This window comes from Pelecanus crispus, chromosome 3 (assembly GCF_030463565.1).
Source record: "Pelecanus crispus isolate bPelCri1 chromosome 3, bPelCri1.pri, whole genome shotgun sequence".
NCBI classification, from domain to species: Eukaryota; Metazoa; Chordata; class Aves; order Pelecaniformes; family Pelecanidae; genus Pelecanus; species Pelecanus crispus.
This window is the reverse complement of record NC_134645.1, coordinates 36,958,027-36,977,875: the sequence shown is the minus strand read 5'-3', so window position 1 is coordinate 36,977,875 and position 19,849 is coordinate 36,958,027. Positions and strand designations below refer to the sequence as shown.

At 37.5% G+C, this 19,849-nt stretch overlaps 1 protein-coding gene across 1 annotated transcript in view; it reads left to right on the top strand.

The window, feature by feature from the left end:
- The window catches only part of PPP2R5A (protein phosphatase 2 regulatory subunit B'alpha), a 44,118-nt gene that overhangs the window by 11,098 nt on the left and 13,171 nt on the right, over nt 1-19,849 (top strand). Inside the window, exons 2-5 of the mRNA XM_075707140.1 lie at nt 5,664-5,860; nt 11,084-11,185; nt 17,951-18,043; nt 19,531-19,661. Of these exons, the coding sequence (XP_075563255.1) occupies nt 5,664-5,860; nt 11,084-11,185; nt 17,951-18,043; nt 19,531-19,661 (523 nt within the window). The remainder of the gene's footprint in view (nt 1-5,663; nt 5,861-11,083; nt 11,186-17,950; nt 18,044-19,530; nt 19,662-19,849) is intronic.

The following is a 19,849-nucleotide window of genomic DNA, read 5'->3' as shown; positions in this document are numbered from 1 at the left end:
TGAGTAGCCCCAACTGTTTCAGGTGGGCTGTTGGGCTACCAAAAGCTGGAATTGTGGGATCTTCTCTTAGAGGTGTATGGAGTTACTGGAGAATGTTACGGACTACCGGTATAACCAAGTATGCTGTGGTATTTTATACAGGGGCTACATTTTTCTTTAAAAAGGAGATTAAAGTGATTTAAAAACAAACAAACAAAACCAAACAACCAAACAACAGAAAACCAAAATGTATTATTCAAAAAAGTCGTTAACTCAATTGCAAAATCCGACCTACGCATTATCTCATACTTCTACAATTGGATGATATGGTTCCAGAGGAGACAGTGAACTAACTTAACAGCTCGCTGCAGTTGAAAGGAGTTTCTGCTCCAATCACTAACCTTGTGCGAGAGCTGATGCACATCAGGCCCCTCCAGAAGCCATTTAACCTCACTAATATGGCCATGTTATTGAGTTAAAGCAGCTCACAGAAGAGTCTGACAAGTTCCAGAGCCAGTGTTGAGGGATGGATGTGACTGGGAGCAGAGGAGGGAAAGGGAGAAATAAATGGCAAGGGGGTAGCGGGGAGAGAGACCTCTCTCCTTTTTATTGTCAGCCAACTGTTTTGCTGCCTGTCAAGCTGCAGGTGTAGACTTCTGAGAACCCAGGAAACATATTCTGTCTGTCCCCTGTTATAACATCAATTGAATCAAAACTCAATTTCTTAACAATGCTTTACCATGCCTATGACATAAGCGCTGACACCCAGATGCTATGAGAGATCACAACAATAATGCACACAAGGACTCCCTAGGACAAAAACAAATCTTGCATTTAGGTTAAAGAGGAATCCCTATTCTTGATTTATGTAGGCTAGGCCAGAGTTTACCAGACTAATGGTTATCTCTGAAAAGAGCAGGCTGTACAACAGTGATAATTTACTGATGTGAAGAAATAAATTAAAAAAGCAAACAAAACCAAACTCTTGATGTCTCATAGTACATGTGCTCCTCTCTCCATATCAGTGTTAGGGCTTCCTTCTGCTCTAGCATATCCCTCCACCATTGAGTACAGCTGCATATAGCACAGTAAATGTAACCAGACAACAGAGACTAAATGCTAAACTTCACATTGTGGAACATGACAATAACTATGGCGCAATCCTTGTCAAGTATCAATCCTTGTCTGTATTTCAGGTTGTCAGGGAATTGTGTAAAAGTGTAGGATTGACCACCAGGTTCAATTTACTGTAAGGAGGGAAGCAGTAGCATTGCCCTCGAAGTGTTTGAAAGGGCTGTGTGTGAACTGCTTAAGAGGCTGTCAGAGGAGGACTTCATGGTTGTTTCTCTGGTTTCTGCATCTTCCTGGGGTAGCTCTTTCAGGAAAAAGTAGAAATATTTAATTAGAGATATTTTTAAAAAAAATTGGAAACTTGTTGCAAATGTTTGAGAGGATTTATTTTGTATTGGCAGGGAAAGTATGTTGTGTGGTTTTTGGGTGTTTTTGGGTTTTTTTTAACTTCCAGTTTGTGTAGTTGAGAGAGGAGTTTTTGTGGCCTTAGATTCTGGTTTCTGCTACTGAAACAAGGATTATGGCAGGTTCTCTGGCTTTGTACAAAAGGTCTTGTGTAAACAATTCTGTTGAGAAAGGAGAAGTATCTATCTTTTCCTTCCAGGAGCAATGCCTGTAAACATAAAAGATAAATATACTGTGGGAAGACGTCATTGTAGTCCCCTGGCTAGTGATAGGGTGGTGTTTGTCTCTCCAGTTATAGACTAGTGAGGTAGCTCTGTGACTGTGAACTGTCTTTCCCTGCCTATATTTTGTTTGGGCCCTCCCTGAAAAAAATTCATCTTTTAACTCAATGTTTTATGCTTAGACTTGGCTTGATGACTTTATAAATTTGAAAGTATTTGATTTAGAGACAAATCTGTGCAGTCACGCAGTTTTGATGTTTAATAACTTCTGTTCAGGAGGAACTTCCAAGTCAACATGTTTGTAACTTTTTATCCTTTGAGATTGTGGCTACTGTCTGTAATGATCAGGTTTCTGTAAATAGTAGAAATAGTCTGAGAATTTCAGTATTAGGAAGTGCAAGGATCAAATGAACTGTTTTCATCAGTTACTAATATTTTACCATCTATCATGGAAATAACCAGAGGCAATGAATATCCTTAGAAAGAGTCATGGTTAAAGTGGATCATAATTTAGAATAATTCTTTTGATATTGGATGGAAATGTTTGTCTTTATGATTTCCTACCATCATATCTGATTAAGAATTGGCTTTCTGTGGCTGCCTAAAATCTCATTACTACCCTCCCGAGGACCTCAGAGCAACTTACAACCAACCTTTCAAAGAATGTAGCAAAGGATTAAAAAATTTTCCTAAATCACACTTCTGTTGAGCAGCCTCTAGAAAATAAAGTTGAGGCAATTGCATTTTGATCACCTGGATCATATGGTGTGTATACCATTTTTGGAGGGGTGGTTTAATGTATGTATCTTGATGCTCTTCCAAGTAGGATTAAATGCCTTTGCTCCATTTTTTTTTTTTTCTGCTTTATGCTTCCTCATGTTTTGTTTCCTCCCCCCCCCCTTAAGTGTCTTAGTGTCTTCCAACAACATACAGCAATTCAGGGACAGGCTGGTAATAGACTTTGGGCTTAATTTTATCCCCCTCCCCCCCGCTTCAAAATACTGCCTGTCAACAGGGTTATTTTATTGAAGCATCCATTATCTATTTGAGACTACATTATTTTCTATGGTCCCTGTGGTATTTAGGGTATTTGAAGAAAGGCGGTTTTCTTGAACTTCAGGTGTATGGCGCAAATCTTGGTAGGTGGTAAATTAAAACTGGTTTAAAAATCACGCCACAGGTTGTTAAGCTACTAAAGCTAAAAGCTCTGATACTGATGCAATTAATGGTGGCACAGTTTATTTTATTCATAGAACTGGAATAAACCATGGCAATATGATTTTCTCGTGGTATAGAGCTGTCTAGCTTCTGTTGTGCTGGGATAGTTAGTTAAAGACAAGGCTTTAAAAAGTTAAGAGCGCTATCCAACATAATAGTCATAACATTCCCAGGACAAATGTGCTGTATGTCAAGCAGCGATTGAGGACATGAAGACAGGTAGCGCTGATACAACAGAATGGGCTTTCTTGTTACCTTATTTATTACGGTGGTTGCACATAATTTTCATCTCTTGTAGATGTCTTTATTTTATGATTCCCCTTACAAGTGTGGAAAATGGATGTACACATAGAAGAAAATACTTCCTTTGGTTTTGCTTTGAATGATACGAGGAACAAAACAGATTAAGGGGCAGGTTTTTCATTTGAGAAAACATGTCTAATTGAGATAGATCAGATTGCTAATGAAATGGACTGGTGATGCATGGCAGGAGAGATACGATCTCTGTTACTCTAATGTCTAACTAAAAGTGGCTAATGCAGGGATTTCTTTGATGTTCTAGGGAAGGTAATAAGTGATTTGATTATTTTGTCTGAATTCCTGTTACTTGCTTTTAACCTTAGGTCTTCAGTCTGTTTTAACCACTGTTAGGAGTATTCAGCTGCTGCCTGCTGGTTTTTGAAACTATGAAGTAAATTTTGGTTAATGATACTTCCTTTTTTTTTTTTTTTAACATCAACTAAATATAGTGTATTAGCTGTGCCTCACTGCTGGGCTTTTGTAACTTGGAGTATAGTTAAGTTTGTAGTGAGGAAAAATAAGAGTAGGTTTGACTCCTGTTTGAGTCTGGCTATCAGCTTGGGGCTAGTGTCAAAAAAAGCTGTCCTCCCTGTGTCAGTTCCTTAAATTAGGCTTTTTGTATTTTATCCTCAGCATGTCACTGTTATTGCTTTGTTGCTATGATACAATACTTACTCATGCAATCCACTGTAGAATATTAGAAGATCTGAGCTGAAATGTTATGTAACTTACAAATGTTTTTACAGCTGATGTTCATTATTTTGCGGAGTGTAACAATTCAGGTCTTTGTAGTTATCTGAGTGAAATAAGCATCTTGCGAGATTTTTATTCAAAGGAAAAATGGTTAAAATTGCAGATTTAACATTTGAAAGTATGAATTGTTCTTTATGCGGGAATAGTAATTGCTAGCTTTTTTAAAAGCTCACTGAAGTTGTTATGCTCTGTTAATAGGATCATAACTGTCAGATGGGGAAAGGGAATACAATATTCTGGTGTCTGAACTTTCAGGGCAGAGCGAGCAGTTGGGATTACAGTGGAGGCGTTTCAGTCCATTTTAGCAATTACTTTTTGCTTATGGAAATGAAAGAATTCTATCAGATAATTACTGAATATTAAACCCACTGTTGACTGTTGTTGTTCCAGCCGCTAAATGGAAGGTGTTTTGGTAAGAAACTTGAGGAACTGGCATTATCAAAGAGTGTTTGAGTTGTTAAACTTACAAACTTAAAATGGAGTTTGTTTAATTAGGATAATCCTAAAACAATAAAGATAAGCATGAGATCGTTTTGTGACTTGTTCAAACTTTACAAGTGAGACTTAAGATTTTCAGTACTCTGTTGCCTTTTTCTTGTCTTGATAATTTCCTTATGATGAAACAGCAGTGCTAATATCAATACTGCAGTGAATGAATGAAGCTAAGGGATTAGTAGTCTGGCTATAGATGGGTCTTGAAAATTCTTCAGGGGGAGAGCGTTCCTTATTTGCAGATAAAATTAGAAATAAAAATTTTCACCAGAACAAGTGAAATCCCAACTGACTGATAGATGAGGTGATGCTATGTTACTGGAGTGGCTTAGAACCCCAACAAACAATTAAAAACAAGAACAAAAGGCACGTTAAACCAATTTTTCAGTTAAAACCATGGCTGCTTTTGTTGTCATTATGCAACTTTTAAACAGTTACAATATTTTAAGGAGGTATTAAATTTTTCAAGTGTACTGTACTTAATAATCCATCTCTTTTAGAGCTAATGTGAAGTACTAATGGAGGACTTTTGCTTATCAGCTTATAGAGAAACTGCACTCTAAAATGAAAATGATGAGTCATAGCCAAACACATTGTCTTAATAGGCCAAAAAAGCTGGAAAACCTTACGTGACTAAGATTGTAATAATTTAGACCAAAGCATGAAAATTCGGGATTAATCCTTTTGAAATATTGAAGTTGATTCTTAAGAGAAATATTCATCACATGATGTCAAAAGTATGAGAAGTATTTTGCGTTGGGGTAAAAGGACAAGGTTCCTTCAAAGCAGATTTTACAGCTTTTAAGCAGGTTACATAATAAAGGATTAGGCAACAGAATGAGACAAATCGGATGAATGGAAGGTTAGTATGATGCATTGCTTCTGTATATGACTTTTGATGAGGGAGAATTGGTACTTACTAATGTCTATGTATTTCTAATAAAGTTAATTCAGGAACTCATTTTCCATAAATATATTTACTGCCCTATGTTTATCCATTATTTCTTATATGAAACACAGGTTGTGAATGGTGGGTCTTTCATTCTAACAGACAGATATTTTCAATTTTGACAATATTGCTTATTAATTTGCTGACTATGGAGCATACTATTCCCCATAATAAAAAAAGATAGCTATGCAAATTTTAGTCAACAAAATAGATTTAGAAATCCTGAGTTTGCTTCTACAGACTTAAGTGTTGTTTGTTTGTTTTTTCTTTTATAGATGCCACCTTCAATGAACAGCAGGATCTTTTTTGTCAGAAGTTGCAACAGTGTTGCGTGCTCTTTGACTTCATGGACTCTGTTTCAGACCTGAAAAGCAAAGAAATTAAGAGAGCAACACTGAGTGAACTGGTTGAATATGTTTCAACGAATCGTGGAGTGATTGTTGAATCAGCTTATGCTGACATAGTGAAAATGGTAAGTAGAATGCTCACATTATGTTTTGCATTTTAATAAAATATCTTAAATGAATCAGTTTATGACTCTGATGGCATCTAACTCAGAACTGCTGTTGTTTATTTTGCTTATACAATATAATGCAATTTGTTAATGATAACTTGGCTTACAAGATTGTTTAGAAAGGCTTGTAAAAACAACTTGTAAGTTTTAATTATTAGCTGAAATATGATGCATTCAGGTTAATTAAAATGAAAGAACTGGTATATTGCAGATGCTTGCAGTCTGGGTAAGCTTTGAAGTTGTTCTCATTCACAAAATGGCAATATTTCAGTGCTGCCTGTCTTTATTGAAGAATGGCAGTGGAGTTACCGGCTAAAGTTTTCTGGTAAAGATTCTTGTGGGTACTGGTGTCAACAGAAAGGTTTATCAGTATAGGAAAGCAACTCTATTTTGTAAATATGGCTGTTTGTTACTGTTTTGGCCTTGGAGAGTTGTGCTAGAGTAGTCTAAGTGGTTTGCTCAAGTTGTAAACCACAGGATGACTTGTACTGTGCAATTTCTACAAATGGCTTGTTGAATAAGCAGCAAAATATTTGTGGTTGCTATCTGCTGACTTTCCCAGGTTTTTTTTATATGCATTTTCAAATGCTGCATAAGTGATGTTTCAGATATGCCTGTACTGCATTTACTGGGAACACAAATGAAGGACATTTGACAATAATCTGAAATATTTTAAAATTGTTTTTTCTAGAAATTTGAAATGTAAAAAGAATGTAGTGCCCATGCACTTAGGCTAATGGTTCTCTAATCTTTGGTTAAGTTTACATGGGCACAGTGCTGGCTTTAAAAGTAGCTATCGGGAACGTAAGTGGACCAGTTCAAATATACGGCCTACAACTTTTGTAGTTTTCTATACAGTGCAAGCTATTTTTTCTTAAGGTTTTGTTTGGTTTTTGTTTGGTGGGGGGTTTTTTTGTGTTTTTCTGTGAGCAGCTGATACGGAAGATCAGATCTTTAATATAAATAAGTGTAGAAATTTTGCAATTATACTGAAGGGCTAGGATTACTGAAACCCTTCTAATCATTTTGGCTGTTTCACCAGATGCTTAAGTTTTACAAAAGATCTAGGACAGTTTTTTTCATATAGTTTTGTTTCTTAAAGGACCTGCGTTTCTTTCCTAAATGTTTTTTACACAAGAAAATAAAGGACAGAGTATGTCCACCTCTTCTTTGGCTTTTTTTTTTTTTGCTGCTGGTGGCAGCAAGTCTGAATCCTTGCAGTATTTTCTTACTCTGTGTGCCCTCTATAGCCTCTTGTTAGAAGAAAGAGTATACTAACTAGCCTATCATACTTGAAGGGAGTTTTTCTTTTATATTGGAGTTGGTTTATTTTCTTGGAGATAAGGTGTTGTCGAGCTGTTCTTTTGAGGTTATTGTTGCTGTGCAAATGATTGGGCTCTGTGGATGCTTGTTTTTCCTTCCATAACAATCTTCTTTTCTCCCCTAAAAATGACAGAAAATGAAGAAGGTCTTAAATGCACAGTGAGAGCTTTTTCAGAGCTTGAGACAAAAGATCCCTCCAAGCCTGAATAGTATTTCTAGTCTCCCTGGCAACTGGCAGCAGAAAAGCTCTTTGCTGTGAATTAGGACGAAGTACCAGCTTTCAGAGAGAACTCTGGATGGGTCTCTCCCTCCAAACAACACGTGTGTCAGGCTTGAGGCTTTTCTTTATAGCAAAAGTTTTATGAGATTTAAAAGATCTTATTTATTTATTTATTTATGGACTGTTCAGTGTTACTACATTAAAAGAAAAAAGCATTTGAGTTTTTTGCAGAGTTTGAAGGATAGTGGTTTTGGGATGAAAAAGTAGAAATCAGCCTTAATGAAACCTGACTATCATCTGACTGGTAGTAAAGGATGAACAGACTACAGAAATTCCCTGAAAAAAGCCAGGATGGTATCACTGGCAGAAGCGGAGCCAATTTCTTTCCAAAGCCCCTTGTCTTTCCCTAGGCCTGGGACACCTTTCCTCCAGCTTGCAGAGGAAGCAGCCCAGTTCCCTTGGAGTCGCCCGAGTCTTGGGGAGGCAAAGTCAACAATCCCTTACAGATATCAAGAGGAAAAAAATGTTGTTCCTGACCAGTGCATAGGCAAGGTCTGTGCAGGTGAGGAGGTCTCCTAGCATTCCTTCCCTTCACATGGTCTCTGTTACCATGATAGCTGCTGGGCCAGTACCACACAATAATGGCTTGTGTAGTTGTCCCTGCTCTACTTGGATCCCGAGGTAGGGAGCACTGGTTGAAATGATACCAATGTCTCTTTAAGCCACCAATAATGGAACAAAATCATTAAAAAAAAAAAAAAATCTTTGTTTGGGCAGATGTGCAGGACATATGGTGTAGGTTATCTTTTTGGTGCCCCAGGCAACCTGATTTTCCTATAATTTCTTTGCCAAAGCCTTTGAATTAAGAGCTGAGGAGTTTTGCTTACAAATAGTTTTGAAGGGGTAGCACAGTAGTCTGTGTGCTTTCATTCCGGGTCATCTAAAACTAGTGTCTTCTCTGTTTGGAAATTCTCAGTTGAAAGTACTCTGAAGCTTAACAGCAAAGTAGGTTTTGGCATTGTGAATCTTTTAAAACTTGCTGGGAAGTTAGAAAGCTCTAGCCTTTATCAGGTTTGGGGGACATAACAGAAACATCCCTCTAGTACACATTACTCCTCCATCTCCTTGTGCCTGCCTCATTCCCCACCAGCACATAAAAATTCAACGTAAATGAGATTGTTCTAGCAGCTTGCACAAGCTGTGAATTCAGAATTTCAAAAAATGTCAGCTATCCCTATCTGCACGCTCAGAAATTGGAATTGAATCTAGTGTCTCCAAATGTTTAGCTCCTTGGGAAGTGTACAGACAACAAGGGACTGGGTTTTTTCTTTTTTTTCTTTTTTTTTCTTTGTTTTAATAAAACATAATTGCTCTATCTTAATACATTAACTGGCACATTTTCAGATGTCACTTTCACAAAACTTTCTGAGATTTAATTTAGAATTAAATTTAGGATTAATTTAGATTTAGCATTAGCTAATGCTGGGTTTCTCTGGAAAACAGTCCAGCTGTAAAAGCCTTTTATGATTTGTATTTCTCAAATCACAGTTTTGGGATAAGACCTCACTTACGAAGGAAAAGGGATGTTTTAAATAATATGAGGGGATATAGAGAAGAATTTGCCCATAGAAAAACAATGGGAGTTTTAACCCAAACCACATTTTTGATCAATACTATTAGCAAGACATTGGAAGGAAGCAAATCAGGTGGGAAGCAAAAGAATTTCAAACATAATGAAGTAAATGAACCAGTTCTTTAGGAAGACAGGCCAGTACATACAAATGGTACAAAGTTTATTCTAAGTTTCATATGTTCTTAGGAGACCGGTAATGCTAGAAGTAGTACTGCATACTCTAAAAATCATAAAATCAGTTTTCTAAAGATCTGGCCAAGAGGCTTGCTATTTGTTTCTGCTACAGAAGTAAGTACAGTAGTTAGTACCTTTTGTTTTGGACTTGAAACTTTTGCATTCTGTACTCCGAGGTTCTGTGCTAAAGGGTTGACTGGTTCAGTTCAGCAAGATGCATCTAGAAGTAAGAGGATGCATTTCCAAGAAATGTTACCAGAAGACTTGTAAGCAGAGGTAGAGAAGTCTCTGTAGGGGACTGATTTGTATGTTGGATGTTTTTGTTGAATACTTAATATGAGTAGGCAATATCAAATAACAGAACTAGGATTGTAGTCCTTGTATTTTGGGCTTGATTTAAAAACTCACATTCTCTCAGGCTCCTATTTCCCCCTCCTCTCCCCCCAGTCAGTTTCTGTTGTGCTCCAGAATCCCAGGTCCCTTGTGTTTACCACATTAAAGGACAACTGTACTATTTTGGGGTGGTTTTTTCTGCTGTGCAATAAACTAGGAGATATCTGTAGTGCCCATCCATACAGAACATCATTGACCTTCTACTCTAGAGCAGTAGCGTCTGCAGCTTTACCATGTACCAACAGGAGATGGTGACAGGACATAGAATGAAGCGCATAGGAGGAAACGAAAAGTCAGTTTATGCGATAGCTTTGTATCTTAATGAGGCAGCTGATTCCTCTCTGTAGAGCCAGCTGGGTGGCTTCAAGATCTTAAAGTCCTTTTGCAAGATTCTTCAAACACCTTGGAGACTCCATGGAAGCTGTGCAGTAGCATTTGCTGGAAACTGTCAAACATTTGCTTTTGTGCTTAGTAGGTTTGAGTGGTTAGCAGCTATTTGAAACGGATTTGATCGAAAAGACTAGAGAGTTTCCAAGATTGTTGGAAAAGTTGGGCTAAACGTGTGCCTGAAAAAAACAGTAGAAAATGCAGAAACAAAATTAACTTTATATTCTCTTCTGTTTATGTTAAAGAGATTTAAAATCTAGTATGTTACATCTGGCAGAAGAGATGACATTTGTTTTTCTTTTGACATCTGAAAGATTGGTTTTCTATCCAGACTTCTATATATCTCAAAAATCCCTGAAGAAATGTTTTTAAACTTGCCCTTTTGAAATTGATTTGATATGACTAGATCATACTTAAAGTAACTTGGTAGCTATTTTTCTTATTTTTTTTCCGAAGTTACTCTGTGTTAAATCAAAAAGTTGCAATTGTTATGTATTTCTGACTTCCCAAAACCTTGAAATATCTTGAAATTATGAAAGGTGAAAAACTTTAAACAGTTTTTACTTGAAAGTGAGAAATATCTTGAAATTAAGTAAAGTGAAGAACTCTAGATATATTTTTGGGATTGTCTGCTTTACATGTGAAGAGAGCTCTGATTAAATCATAATTGGTTAGTCATACTGTATTTGTTATCTTAAAAAAAATCTCAGCTCTCAGTGTCACATAGTTAAAAATTGGTCTTTATAAGGGGAAACCAAAATTTTAACTTTCATGGTTTCAGAGAAGAATTTTAAATATGACTGTGTCTGGCTACAAACTTATAAAACAGTTGAGACAAAAGTTATTTTATTTTCATTGCCCTGTTTCAGACTTTTGGATGTTTGGATTTAGCAGTTTTGAAAAAATGAAGAATAAAGTGATTTATTATATTACTTCTTTTTTAAAGGTGGTTTTGTTTCATGTAATTTTAGAATAAAAGCAGTACCTTGCTGAGCGTGATCTATGGAAGCATAAAAAGTGATACAATTAAACAATTCTTTTTCTCTTGCAGATTAGTTCTAATATTTTCAGAACACTTCCACCTAGTGATAACCCAGATTTTGATCCAGAAGAAGATGAACCAACTCTTGAAGCCTCGTGGCCCCACATACAGGTATGCAATTCCTTTATTTTCAAGTCGTCTTGTAATGCAACATCTGTGAATGGATACTTGTCATTTTGTGCCTTTGGTAAGAATGTCAAAATTGCTTTTATAATACATTTGAGTTTCTATACTTGGGAGGGGAAAAAAACGGTGCTTTTCTTAACATGTATAAATATTACGAATGTAAGTCTTCCAAACTGCTTAAATACCTTTTTCTTTTTTCTTTTTTTTTAACAGTGATTGCACTGTTAGTGTGGTATATGTATGTCTTAATTACCTAAAATTTGCATATATTTTTATGCTATTAAGTAAAGAGGGTTTGTTTTCTGCACTTGAGCAACTCTTTTGTGTGATTTCAATAAAATATAAGTGGATGTTAACCATTTGGTTTCTTGTGACAGTAACAAAAAATGGAGTAATAGCTCTTATTTGTCTTTTGAGCAACAAATAGATATCTCCTCATTCTTCCCACCCTCTTCCCTCCCTTCATGCAAAAACTTTACAATATAGGCGTTGTTGTTTGGTAACAGTTGGTTAGTTATTCTATTGTTGCACTCCTATGCTAATCCCGTGATTTTTATAGCATTGCTGTATCAATCACGTGATTGACTTGCAATACTGATGAATTTTTTTTTTCAATTAACTGTTAAAAGTTGAACAAACCTAAGCCACTTGTAATCATCCAAGTTCCTATCTCAGGTAGTTCATTGCCAAATTTCTATAAGTAGTATCTGTTAAATAAAAGTTATGTAGCAACTTCTAGTAGTATGTAGAAGATTGATAGCTACCACACATCTGCATACCATTCTCTTCCCTCTCTAAGAGAGTTAAAATGCTGTTCTGTCCCTATAATTTTACAGTTCTAATGTGTCAATGAATGCTCTTATTTAAAAAGCTGGACTTCTAATATTGCCTATAAAAAGTACATGTTCAGGATAGTATTTGAGACTTAACCAAGTAAGAGACGAGTTATCACAAAAAATAACTCTGCAGGTTAAAGGCTGGGTTAATTATTATCTTACATATTGTTGATTCTAATTCATAGGAGAAATGGCTATAACTGAAACAGAAGAGAGGCTTGATTTTTGTAGGAGTGGGAGTGTGCAAGGGCTATGCAAATGTCTCTTATAGTCAGTAGCAGCAGCATCTGACTTCAAAATGCCCCTGTCTCTCAGGATTAAAATTTGTAAATATTAGCTCAGTAGGTCATAAGTAAATGATAGTTCTTTTTCTAGAAAGAGACTTGTGGTTTCTGCGACCAGTTCACTTGTGCTTTAGGCTTGTCTAAGAGAAATTGAAAAGAGACTTGTAGCCCATGGTATTACTTGAAATTTTATTTTCAGCATTTCCCTTTGCCTTTTTCTAAATGAGTTTTGGCCAGGCTGTCTGATCATTGATTCTGGATTTCCCTCTCCTGCATAAGTTGTTCATCCTGTCCTTGGAATAGATTGCTCATTGCAGCACAATAGAAACAATTTGTATTTTCCTCTGCTTTCTTCTACAGTTCATGTGCTACTGGATGGTAGAAGACTGAGTTTGATAACTTACTAATTGCCCTTCAGGAGCACAAAGCTGCTGGAAGTGTCAGATTTTGTGTATGGAGGAAGGGGGTGTGCACACCCGTTTCCCCTGCCCCATATCAAAACTCATTATTAATTTCAGTGTAGTCTAAAGAACTCCTTGGGGAGTCGGGGGGGTGGGTGTTTTGCTGGCTGTGATTTGTGATTGCTCAATTAGAAACAAATTCAGAGTTCTGTCCTGATCTGACAGTCAGGTAGTCAGTTTTGTGGGAGGGAAATGAAAAAAATTTGAATCTCTACTGTCCTCTGGCTTAATCTGTTGGCATTTCTCTATAAAATAACACGATAGATAATGGCATAGTAAGTTACCAGTGTGTGTAGTCACAACAAAAGACTCTAGACCTTCAGTAAAATGAGTGCAACTTCAAAGACAGTGCTTTAAAGCAATACTTAAGATGGTTTATAACTGTCAAACTAGGCTGAACAGGTTGGCATTAAGCCTCTGTGTATTCTGAAGCTTGGGGATTTGCAGAGTTTGTGGAATTGGTAGCTTAAGGGTCTCTACAAGAAAGAAGATTGAATCACCAAAGTACTAGGACTTCCGTTTCATGGCTCTTTGACCCAAGCAGACCGATTTTGAGAATCAAAATTACTAAATCCAACAGTTCTCCCCTGATTTAGTATTTTCAATGGTAATGCTTCAGTTAAACTCAAGAAAGTTGAGCATACGTGTCACGTGGGGGATTTTTGGGGGGTTGGGGGGGGGGGGTAGGTGGGAGCAGCCAGTATCTGTTGTGGCTAGAATCCATTCTAGTACCCCTGGTTGATAGTTGTTGTTGTTATGCTTCTAAGTTTGCAGACATTAGCATACAGGAGAAGGGAGGGGATGACTATCCAGAAATGGCCATTGCAGCTTGCTTCCTGAAATGCCTCAGATAAAGCTTTATGGATTTCCCAGGGATTTCCAAAGTTACTTGATAGCTTTTACCAGCTGTACATGTTCTAGGAGCACTGGTACTAATTATCAGGAAGTTAGACAATTCTGTAAGTATCAGAACTGCATAAATACTCCTTCAGTGCACAAAACTTCCCTGTGATACAGCTCAGAAACTGGATTTTTGAGCACTAAATCTTGGTTTTCTGAAAGCTCTTTAAGAACAATAGCAACAATCATGGTTCTGGAATTGCATGTATTTATATGAAGCATTCAAATGGTTACTGATGCAGGCTCTCCCTATATTAGAAATGAGATGTGTAACTGATTAATTTGTCGTTGTATATTGAGAATCTTGCATTAATATTGACTTGTTCTATTTTATAGATGAGATGTACCTTGGTTTTGATCCTAACTGATACCCTAAACTTAATCTTGGACAGCTTGTACTAACATGTTACAGCATTATGCTTTAACTTAGTTCTTCTGCTTGATGTTTATCGCAGACCCCATATCTATTTTTTGAAAGAAGCCATAATTGTCCTTTGTCCCCCTGTCCTTTAGGGAAAACAAAACATGCCAATTTAGTCTTCACTCTTAAAAGGTGCTCTATCCCATGACAATTGTAGTGGTTCCTTCTCTGTACTCTTTCAGGTTTGAATAAACTTCCTCAGGCATATGTAGGACTGTGCATCTCTATCTGTACTGTCAGTATCTTCCTGGAACATCCCAGGATTTCATCTGGCACTTCCATGGCTTCATTGTGTAGATGTATCTTAGTCATCTTATGCTTAACCCTTTCTCAGCTTAAAGGCTTGCAAATGCTTAGCAGAGCTTTTTCTTGGATCTCTAACTGACTTTGCAATCCTTGAGTTTCATCCTGTGTGTATTACTCCAGGCCATTAGGGTCAACTTGTCCTTTCTTACTGATAACCTGACATGGGTTGTGTGGGTTTTTTGGGGTTTTTTTGTTGTTGTTTGGTTTTTTTGTTTTTTGTTTTAATTTTTTCTCCCCCCCTGCCCCTGGTGGTAGCTTCCAATATTGTGTCATCGTCTAAGCAGTTATCACACATGACTATTTTTTGTTGTGGTCACTGACAGAAATATTTAATATAGGAATTTATTACAGAAATATTTAATGAAGTTTAATTCCGAAATTAATCCCTATGAAGCTGTGCTAATAACCTCCCTCTGCCACATGTTTCCCATTTCAATACAAACCACTAATAAATGTACTGGTCTTTTTCAAGCTAGAAACTACTTAGAATCATAGAATGGTTTAGGTTGGAAGGGACCTTTAAAGATCACCTAGTCCAACCCCCCTGCAATGAGCAGGGACATTGTCAACTACATCAGGGTGCTCAAAGCCCCGTCCAACCTGAACTTGAATATTTCCAGGGATGGGGGATCTACCACCTCTCTGGGCAACCTGTTTCAGTGTTTCACCACCCTCATCATAAAAAAATTCCTTCCTTATATCTAGCCTGAATCTGCCCGCTTCTGGTTTAAAATGTTCACCCCTTGTCCTATCGCAGCATGCCATACTAAAGTGTGTTCCCATCTTTCTTACAAGCACCCTTTAAGTACTGAAAGGCTGCAATAAGGTGTCCCCGGAGCCTTCTCTTCTCCAGGTTGAACAGCCCCAACTCTCTCAGCCTTTCTTCATAGGAGAGGTGCTCCATCCCTCTGATCATTTTTGTGGCCCTCCTCTGGACCCACTCCAGTAGGTCTTTCTTGTGCTGAGGGCTCCAGAGCTGGACAGAGTATCCAGGTGGGGTCTCGCTACAGCAAAGTAGAGGGGCAGAATCACCTCCCTTGATCTGCTGGCCATACTTCTTTTGATGCAGCCCAGGATACAGTTGGCTTTCTGGGCTGCGAGTGCACATTGTTGGCTCATGTCCAGCTTTTCATCTACCAGTACCCCCAAGTCCTTCTCCACAGGGCTGCTCTTAATCCCTTCATCTCCCAGCCTGTCTTGATATCGGGGATTGCCCCGTGCCAGGTGCAGGACCTTGTACTTGGCCTTGTTGAACCTCATGAGGTTCACACAGGCCCACTTCTCAAGCTTGTCCAGGTCTCTCTGGATGGTGCCCAATCCCTCAGGTGTGTCAACGGCACCACTCAGCTTGGTGTTATCTGCAAACTTGCTGAGGGTGCACTCAATCCCACTGTCCATGTCACTGATTAAGATATTAAACAGCCATGGTTGATCTCTTTCTAAGACAGAGGATGGAGTATGGTAATATTTAAAATTATATTATTGGATTGTCTATTACCAAGCTTTTAAAAATTCTGCCCTATGTTGACTATTGTGCAACTGTGTGCTATTGTATTTATGTACAAGAAAACAAATTAAGGCTATACAGGGAAGCTTGGGATTTAATACAGTTCTGTTACATGAAATCTGTGTACATTTAAACTGCTGATATGAAAAGCTCTTGTTACAGTCTGTCAGAGGGAAAGAAAGACTGATAGGGAACTTGTGGTTTTGAGCTTCTGCTTTGCAGATACAGCATACCCTCCTTGAGGCTATACATAAGTAATGGTCATCTCAAATGTTCTAGATAAAAAGTACTTATTGTCAAGCACTTCTCAAGTGAACTTAATAATTATAATTATGAATTACTCAGGTGTTGGCTTTCAGTTTAATAAGTACTCATAGTGGTAGTAGTTGAAATAGATGCCTGTGAGTGCGACCACAGCTCTGTGTGGCTTCATTGTGGTTTAATCCCAGCTGGCAGCTAAGCACCACACAGCCACTGGCTCACTCCCCCCTGGTGGGATGGGGGAGAGAATTGGAAGGGTAAAAGTGAGAAAACTCATGGGTTGAGATAAAGACAGTTTAATAAGTAAAGCAAAAGCCACGCATGCAAGCAGAGCAAAACAAGGAATTCTTTTACTACTTCCCATGGGCAGGCAGGTGTTCAGCCATCTCCAGGAAAGCAGGGCTCCATCACGTGTAATGGTTACTTGGGAAGACCAACGCTGTAACCCCAAATGTCCCCCCCTTCCTTCTTCTTCCCCCAGCTTTATATGCTGAGCATGGCGTCATATGGTATGGGATATTCCATTGGTTAGTTGGGGTCAGCTGTCCCAGCTATGTCCTGTCCCAACTTCTTGTGCACCCCCAGCCTACTCACTGGTGGGGCGGGGTGAGAAGCAGAAAAGGCCTTGACTCTGTGTAAGCACTGCTCAGCAGTAACCACAATATCCCTGTGTTATCAACACTGTTTCCAGCACAAATCCAAAACATAGCCCCATACTAGCTACTATGAAGCAAATTAACTCTATCCCAGCCAAAACCAGCACAGGGTTTTATTTAGAAGTTCAGTCAGTGATGTCTTTGTCAGTCATGTCTTTATGTATCTAAATTGCATTTTAGTACTATTACTAATCAGTTGTTTAACTAACATGGAGTTAAGAAATAAGTGTTGAGAATATAAGCAGCCCTGAATGTATCTAAATGTAAGACATCTTTCCTCTCAATTCTTAGTTAAGAGACGCCTTATGTGTATTTTATAAATCTGCCTTTGTTATGGCAGTACAATATTTTGTGTCTTGGACTTCTGATGAACCCCAGTATATAGGACTTGTGCTCTGGCTTCTTCATGCCTCTCTCTGCTACCTCAGGCCATCACTCGCTCTGTCTCCTGTCTGTATTTCCATCTCTGGGTGTTGTGGGATCATAGCAAATGGGGAATTGAACTCAATAGAAATACTATACTACAAAATATAAAGGATGTTGAAGATTAAATCTGCAGAGGGTCCTGTTTGAATTGAGTGTCCAGGCTATAGAAACCTAATGTTAAGCCAAACTTCTAAGTTTCTGTGTATTCATTCAGCTTTTTAATGACTTTTCATTTTTGGAGCTTGTAGCTGAAACTTAATTTCAGGAACACCTAGTCAGCAGATTTTTCTTCATCTGTTTAAGGAATTACGTGATTTAGAGCACTTAATTTTACCCTCAGTGTTGATAAGTGTTTGGTGACTTATTTCTACATAATAAATTCTTAATATATTAGGAAATGTGAATATATGTAGTACTTGTAACTTGTTTTTTGTCTAATAGTGATATTTTCAGTAGATTATATATAAAGCTTTGAATCTTCTGGGAATTAAAGTGTTCTTGATTGTAATCTTGTAATTCTTCCAGTAAACTCCGGTAGAGGCTGTGATTAAGCAGTGATGTGTTAGGCTTCAGTTTCTTTTTGTACCTTTTAAGCATGTGAATAGTCCCACTGACTTTGTGGTGGTGGCAGGGCAGAGATCTGTGTTATGGTGTACTTACTAACTTCAAAATTTTCATTTTAATGTTTGTAGTTGGTGTATGAGTTTTTCCTGAGGTTTTTGGAGAGCCCGGATTTTCAGCCCAGTATTGCAAAGCGATATATTGACCAGAAATTTGTACAGCAGGTATGTAGAGAGTTTTGCCCCCTCAGATTTAAAGATCACCTCTCAAGCTTGACTTACAGATGACTGTACAGCTAAGGAGAATATTAAAGCTTTCATGTTGACATAGGGTTAAATTTTAGTTGTTTCAACAGTGGTTTCTGCCAAACACTAAATAAATAGCACATCATACCACACAGGCTATATGTAATTAGTAACTTCAGAAACACTTTGTTTTCAGATGTCAACCTCAGTGCTTTGCAATGCAAGATATTTGTAATTTGTAAATACACAAGGTGTGTTTTTAATGATTTGTAACTTCCAGTCAAATCAACAATGTGCTAATTAAACTTTGCTAGTGCTTTTATGTTTGTTTTTTCATAGATTTATCATGGGAAAACTTAGAGCAAACTTTTTTCCCGTAAAAAGTTCATGTACTTACTGTGTTCCAACATCTGATAATTTGTGACTAGATAGTGTTATTCTCTTTACTATTGTGTGTTAACCACAGAAGGAAAATCAAGTAAGAAAGTACATAGGAAAACCATGCTTCACCATGCAAAGTAACTATGAGCAAGAAGGTGAAGTGAGATTTCATATTAAATGTAACTTCTCAAGGAATTAGGCTGTAGAATACTGTAACAATTTTTGTCCAAGGTTAACTCAGTGGGGATTTTTTTTTTTTTTACCATGTCAAAATACTTGTTTATCAAGGAAAAGCTCAGTATCTGAAGAGTGAGTGCTGGCAGGCCATCACAGTACAGCAGTGAAAAGTACATAGGTGGATGCTTTTCCTTCCCACCTTCAGTGACTGCATTTAATTTCCACTTGTTTGGTTTTACTGTTCTTGTTTCTAGTTGTTTCCTTCTTCTCTGTTTTATTCAACTTTCCCACAGAATTTAGGCCTGCAGCTGATGCTGAACTGTTGGCTGTGGGTATCCAATTTACTAATTGACCCACAGTTCTTAAGAGCCATGTTGCAGAGTTTTAATTCCTGACATTTCACTTGATCTTTCTCTAGAGTACAAGAAAGACAATGCAATGAACAGCTAGCTATATATGGGAAAAAAGTGGAGTAGTGACCCTGAGAAATTCCTTCTAAATATAAAAACGAAATGAGCCTGAACAAAGCTCCTGAACAGCTGTTTCCAGTCCCTTATGCTTCTTGGTGTAGATACACCTAAGCTCACAGATCTGGACTGAGTAGGAGACCGTAGTGACTGCTTGAGCTAAGTTACTAACTTGTTTAGCACAGTTAACGTTTCTGAATATGCTCTTACTTGGACATGCAGGAAAAAAAAAAAACTAAAATAGTGGTCTGTAATGGGGTTGAATATCTTCTGATGTCTTCAAGTGAGTATGGTCTTTACTGTATCCTGACATCAAAAAAAATTTTTGGTTCAACTGATTATAATTTTTCTAATGTAAACTAAAGATAAATCCAAATTGGTTAGTAACATAACAAAATTTAAGTTTTTCAAAAGTAATACATTTCAATTTAATTTTTAAAGTTGTTGGAGCTCTTTGATAGTGAAGACCCACGAGAACGTGATTTCCTAAAGACAGTTCTTCATCGAATTTATGGAAAATTCCTCGGTTTAAGAGCATTCATCAGGAAACAGATTAACAACATTTTCCTCAGGTATGCTGTGTGTGTGTGACTAGGTTAAGGAATATTTTATCTTGCCTTCATGGTCTGGGTCTGCAGTGATTTATTCTTGAAACAAGCACCTGGTTTTGGTCTGTGACCTGGCTTTCAAATATTTGAAGCTTATTAAAGGTTATTTCTTTGGAATCTCTGATCCTCTGTTTCGAGTCTTGATGGTTGTC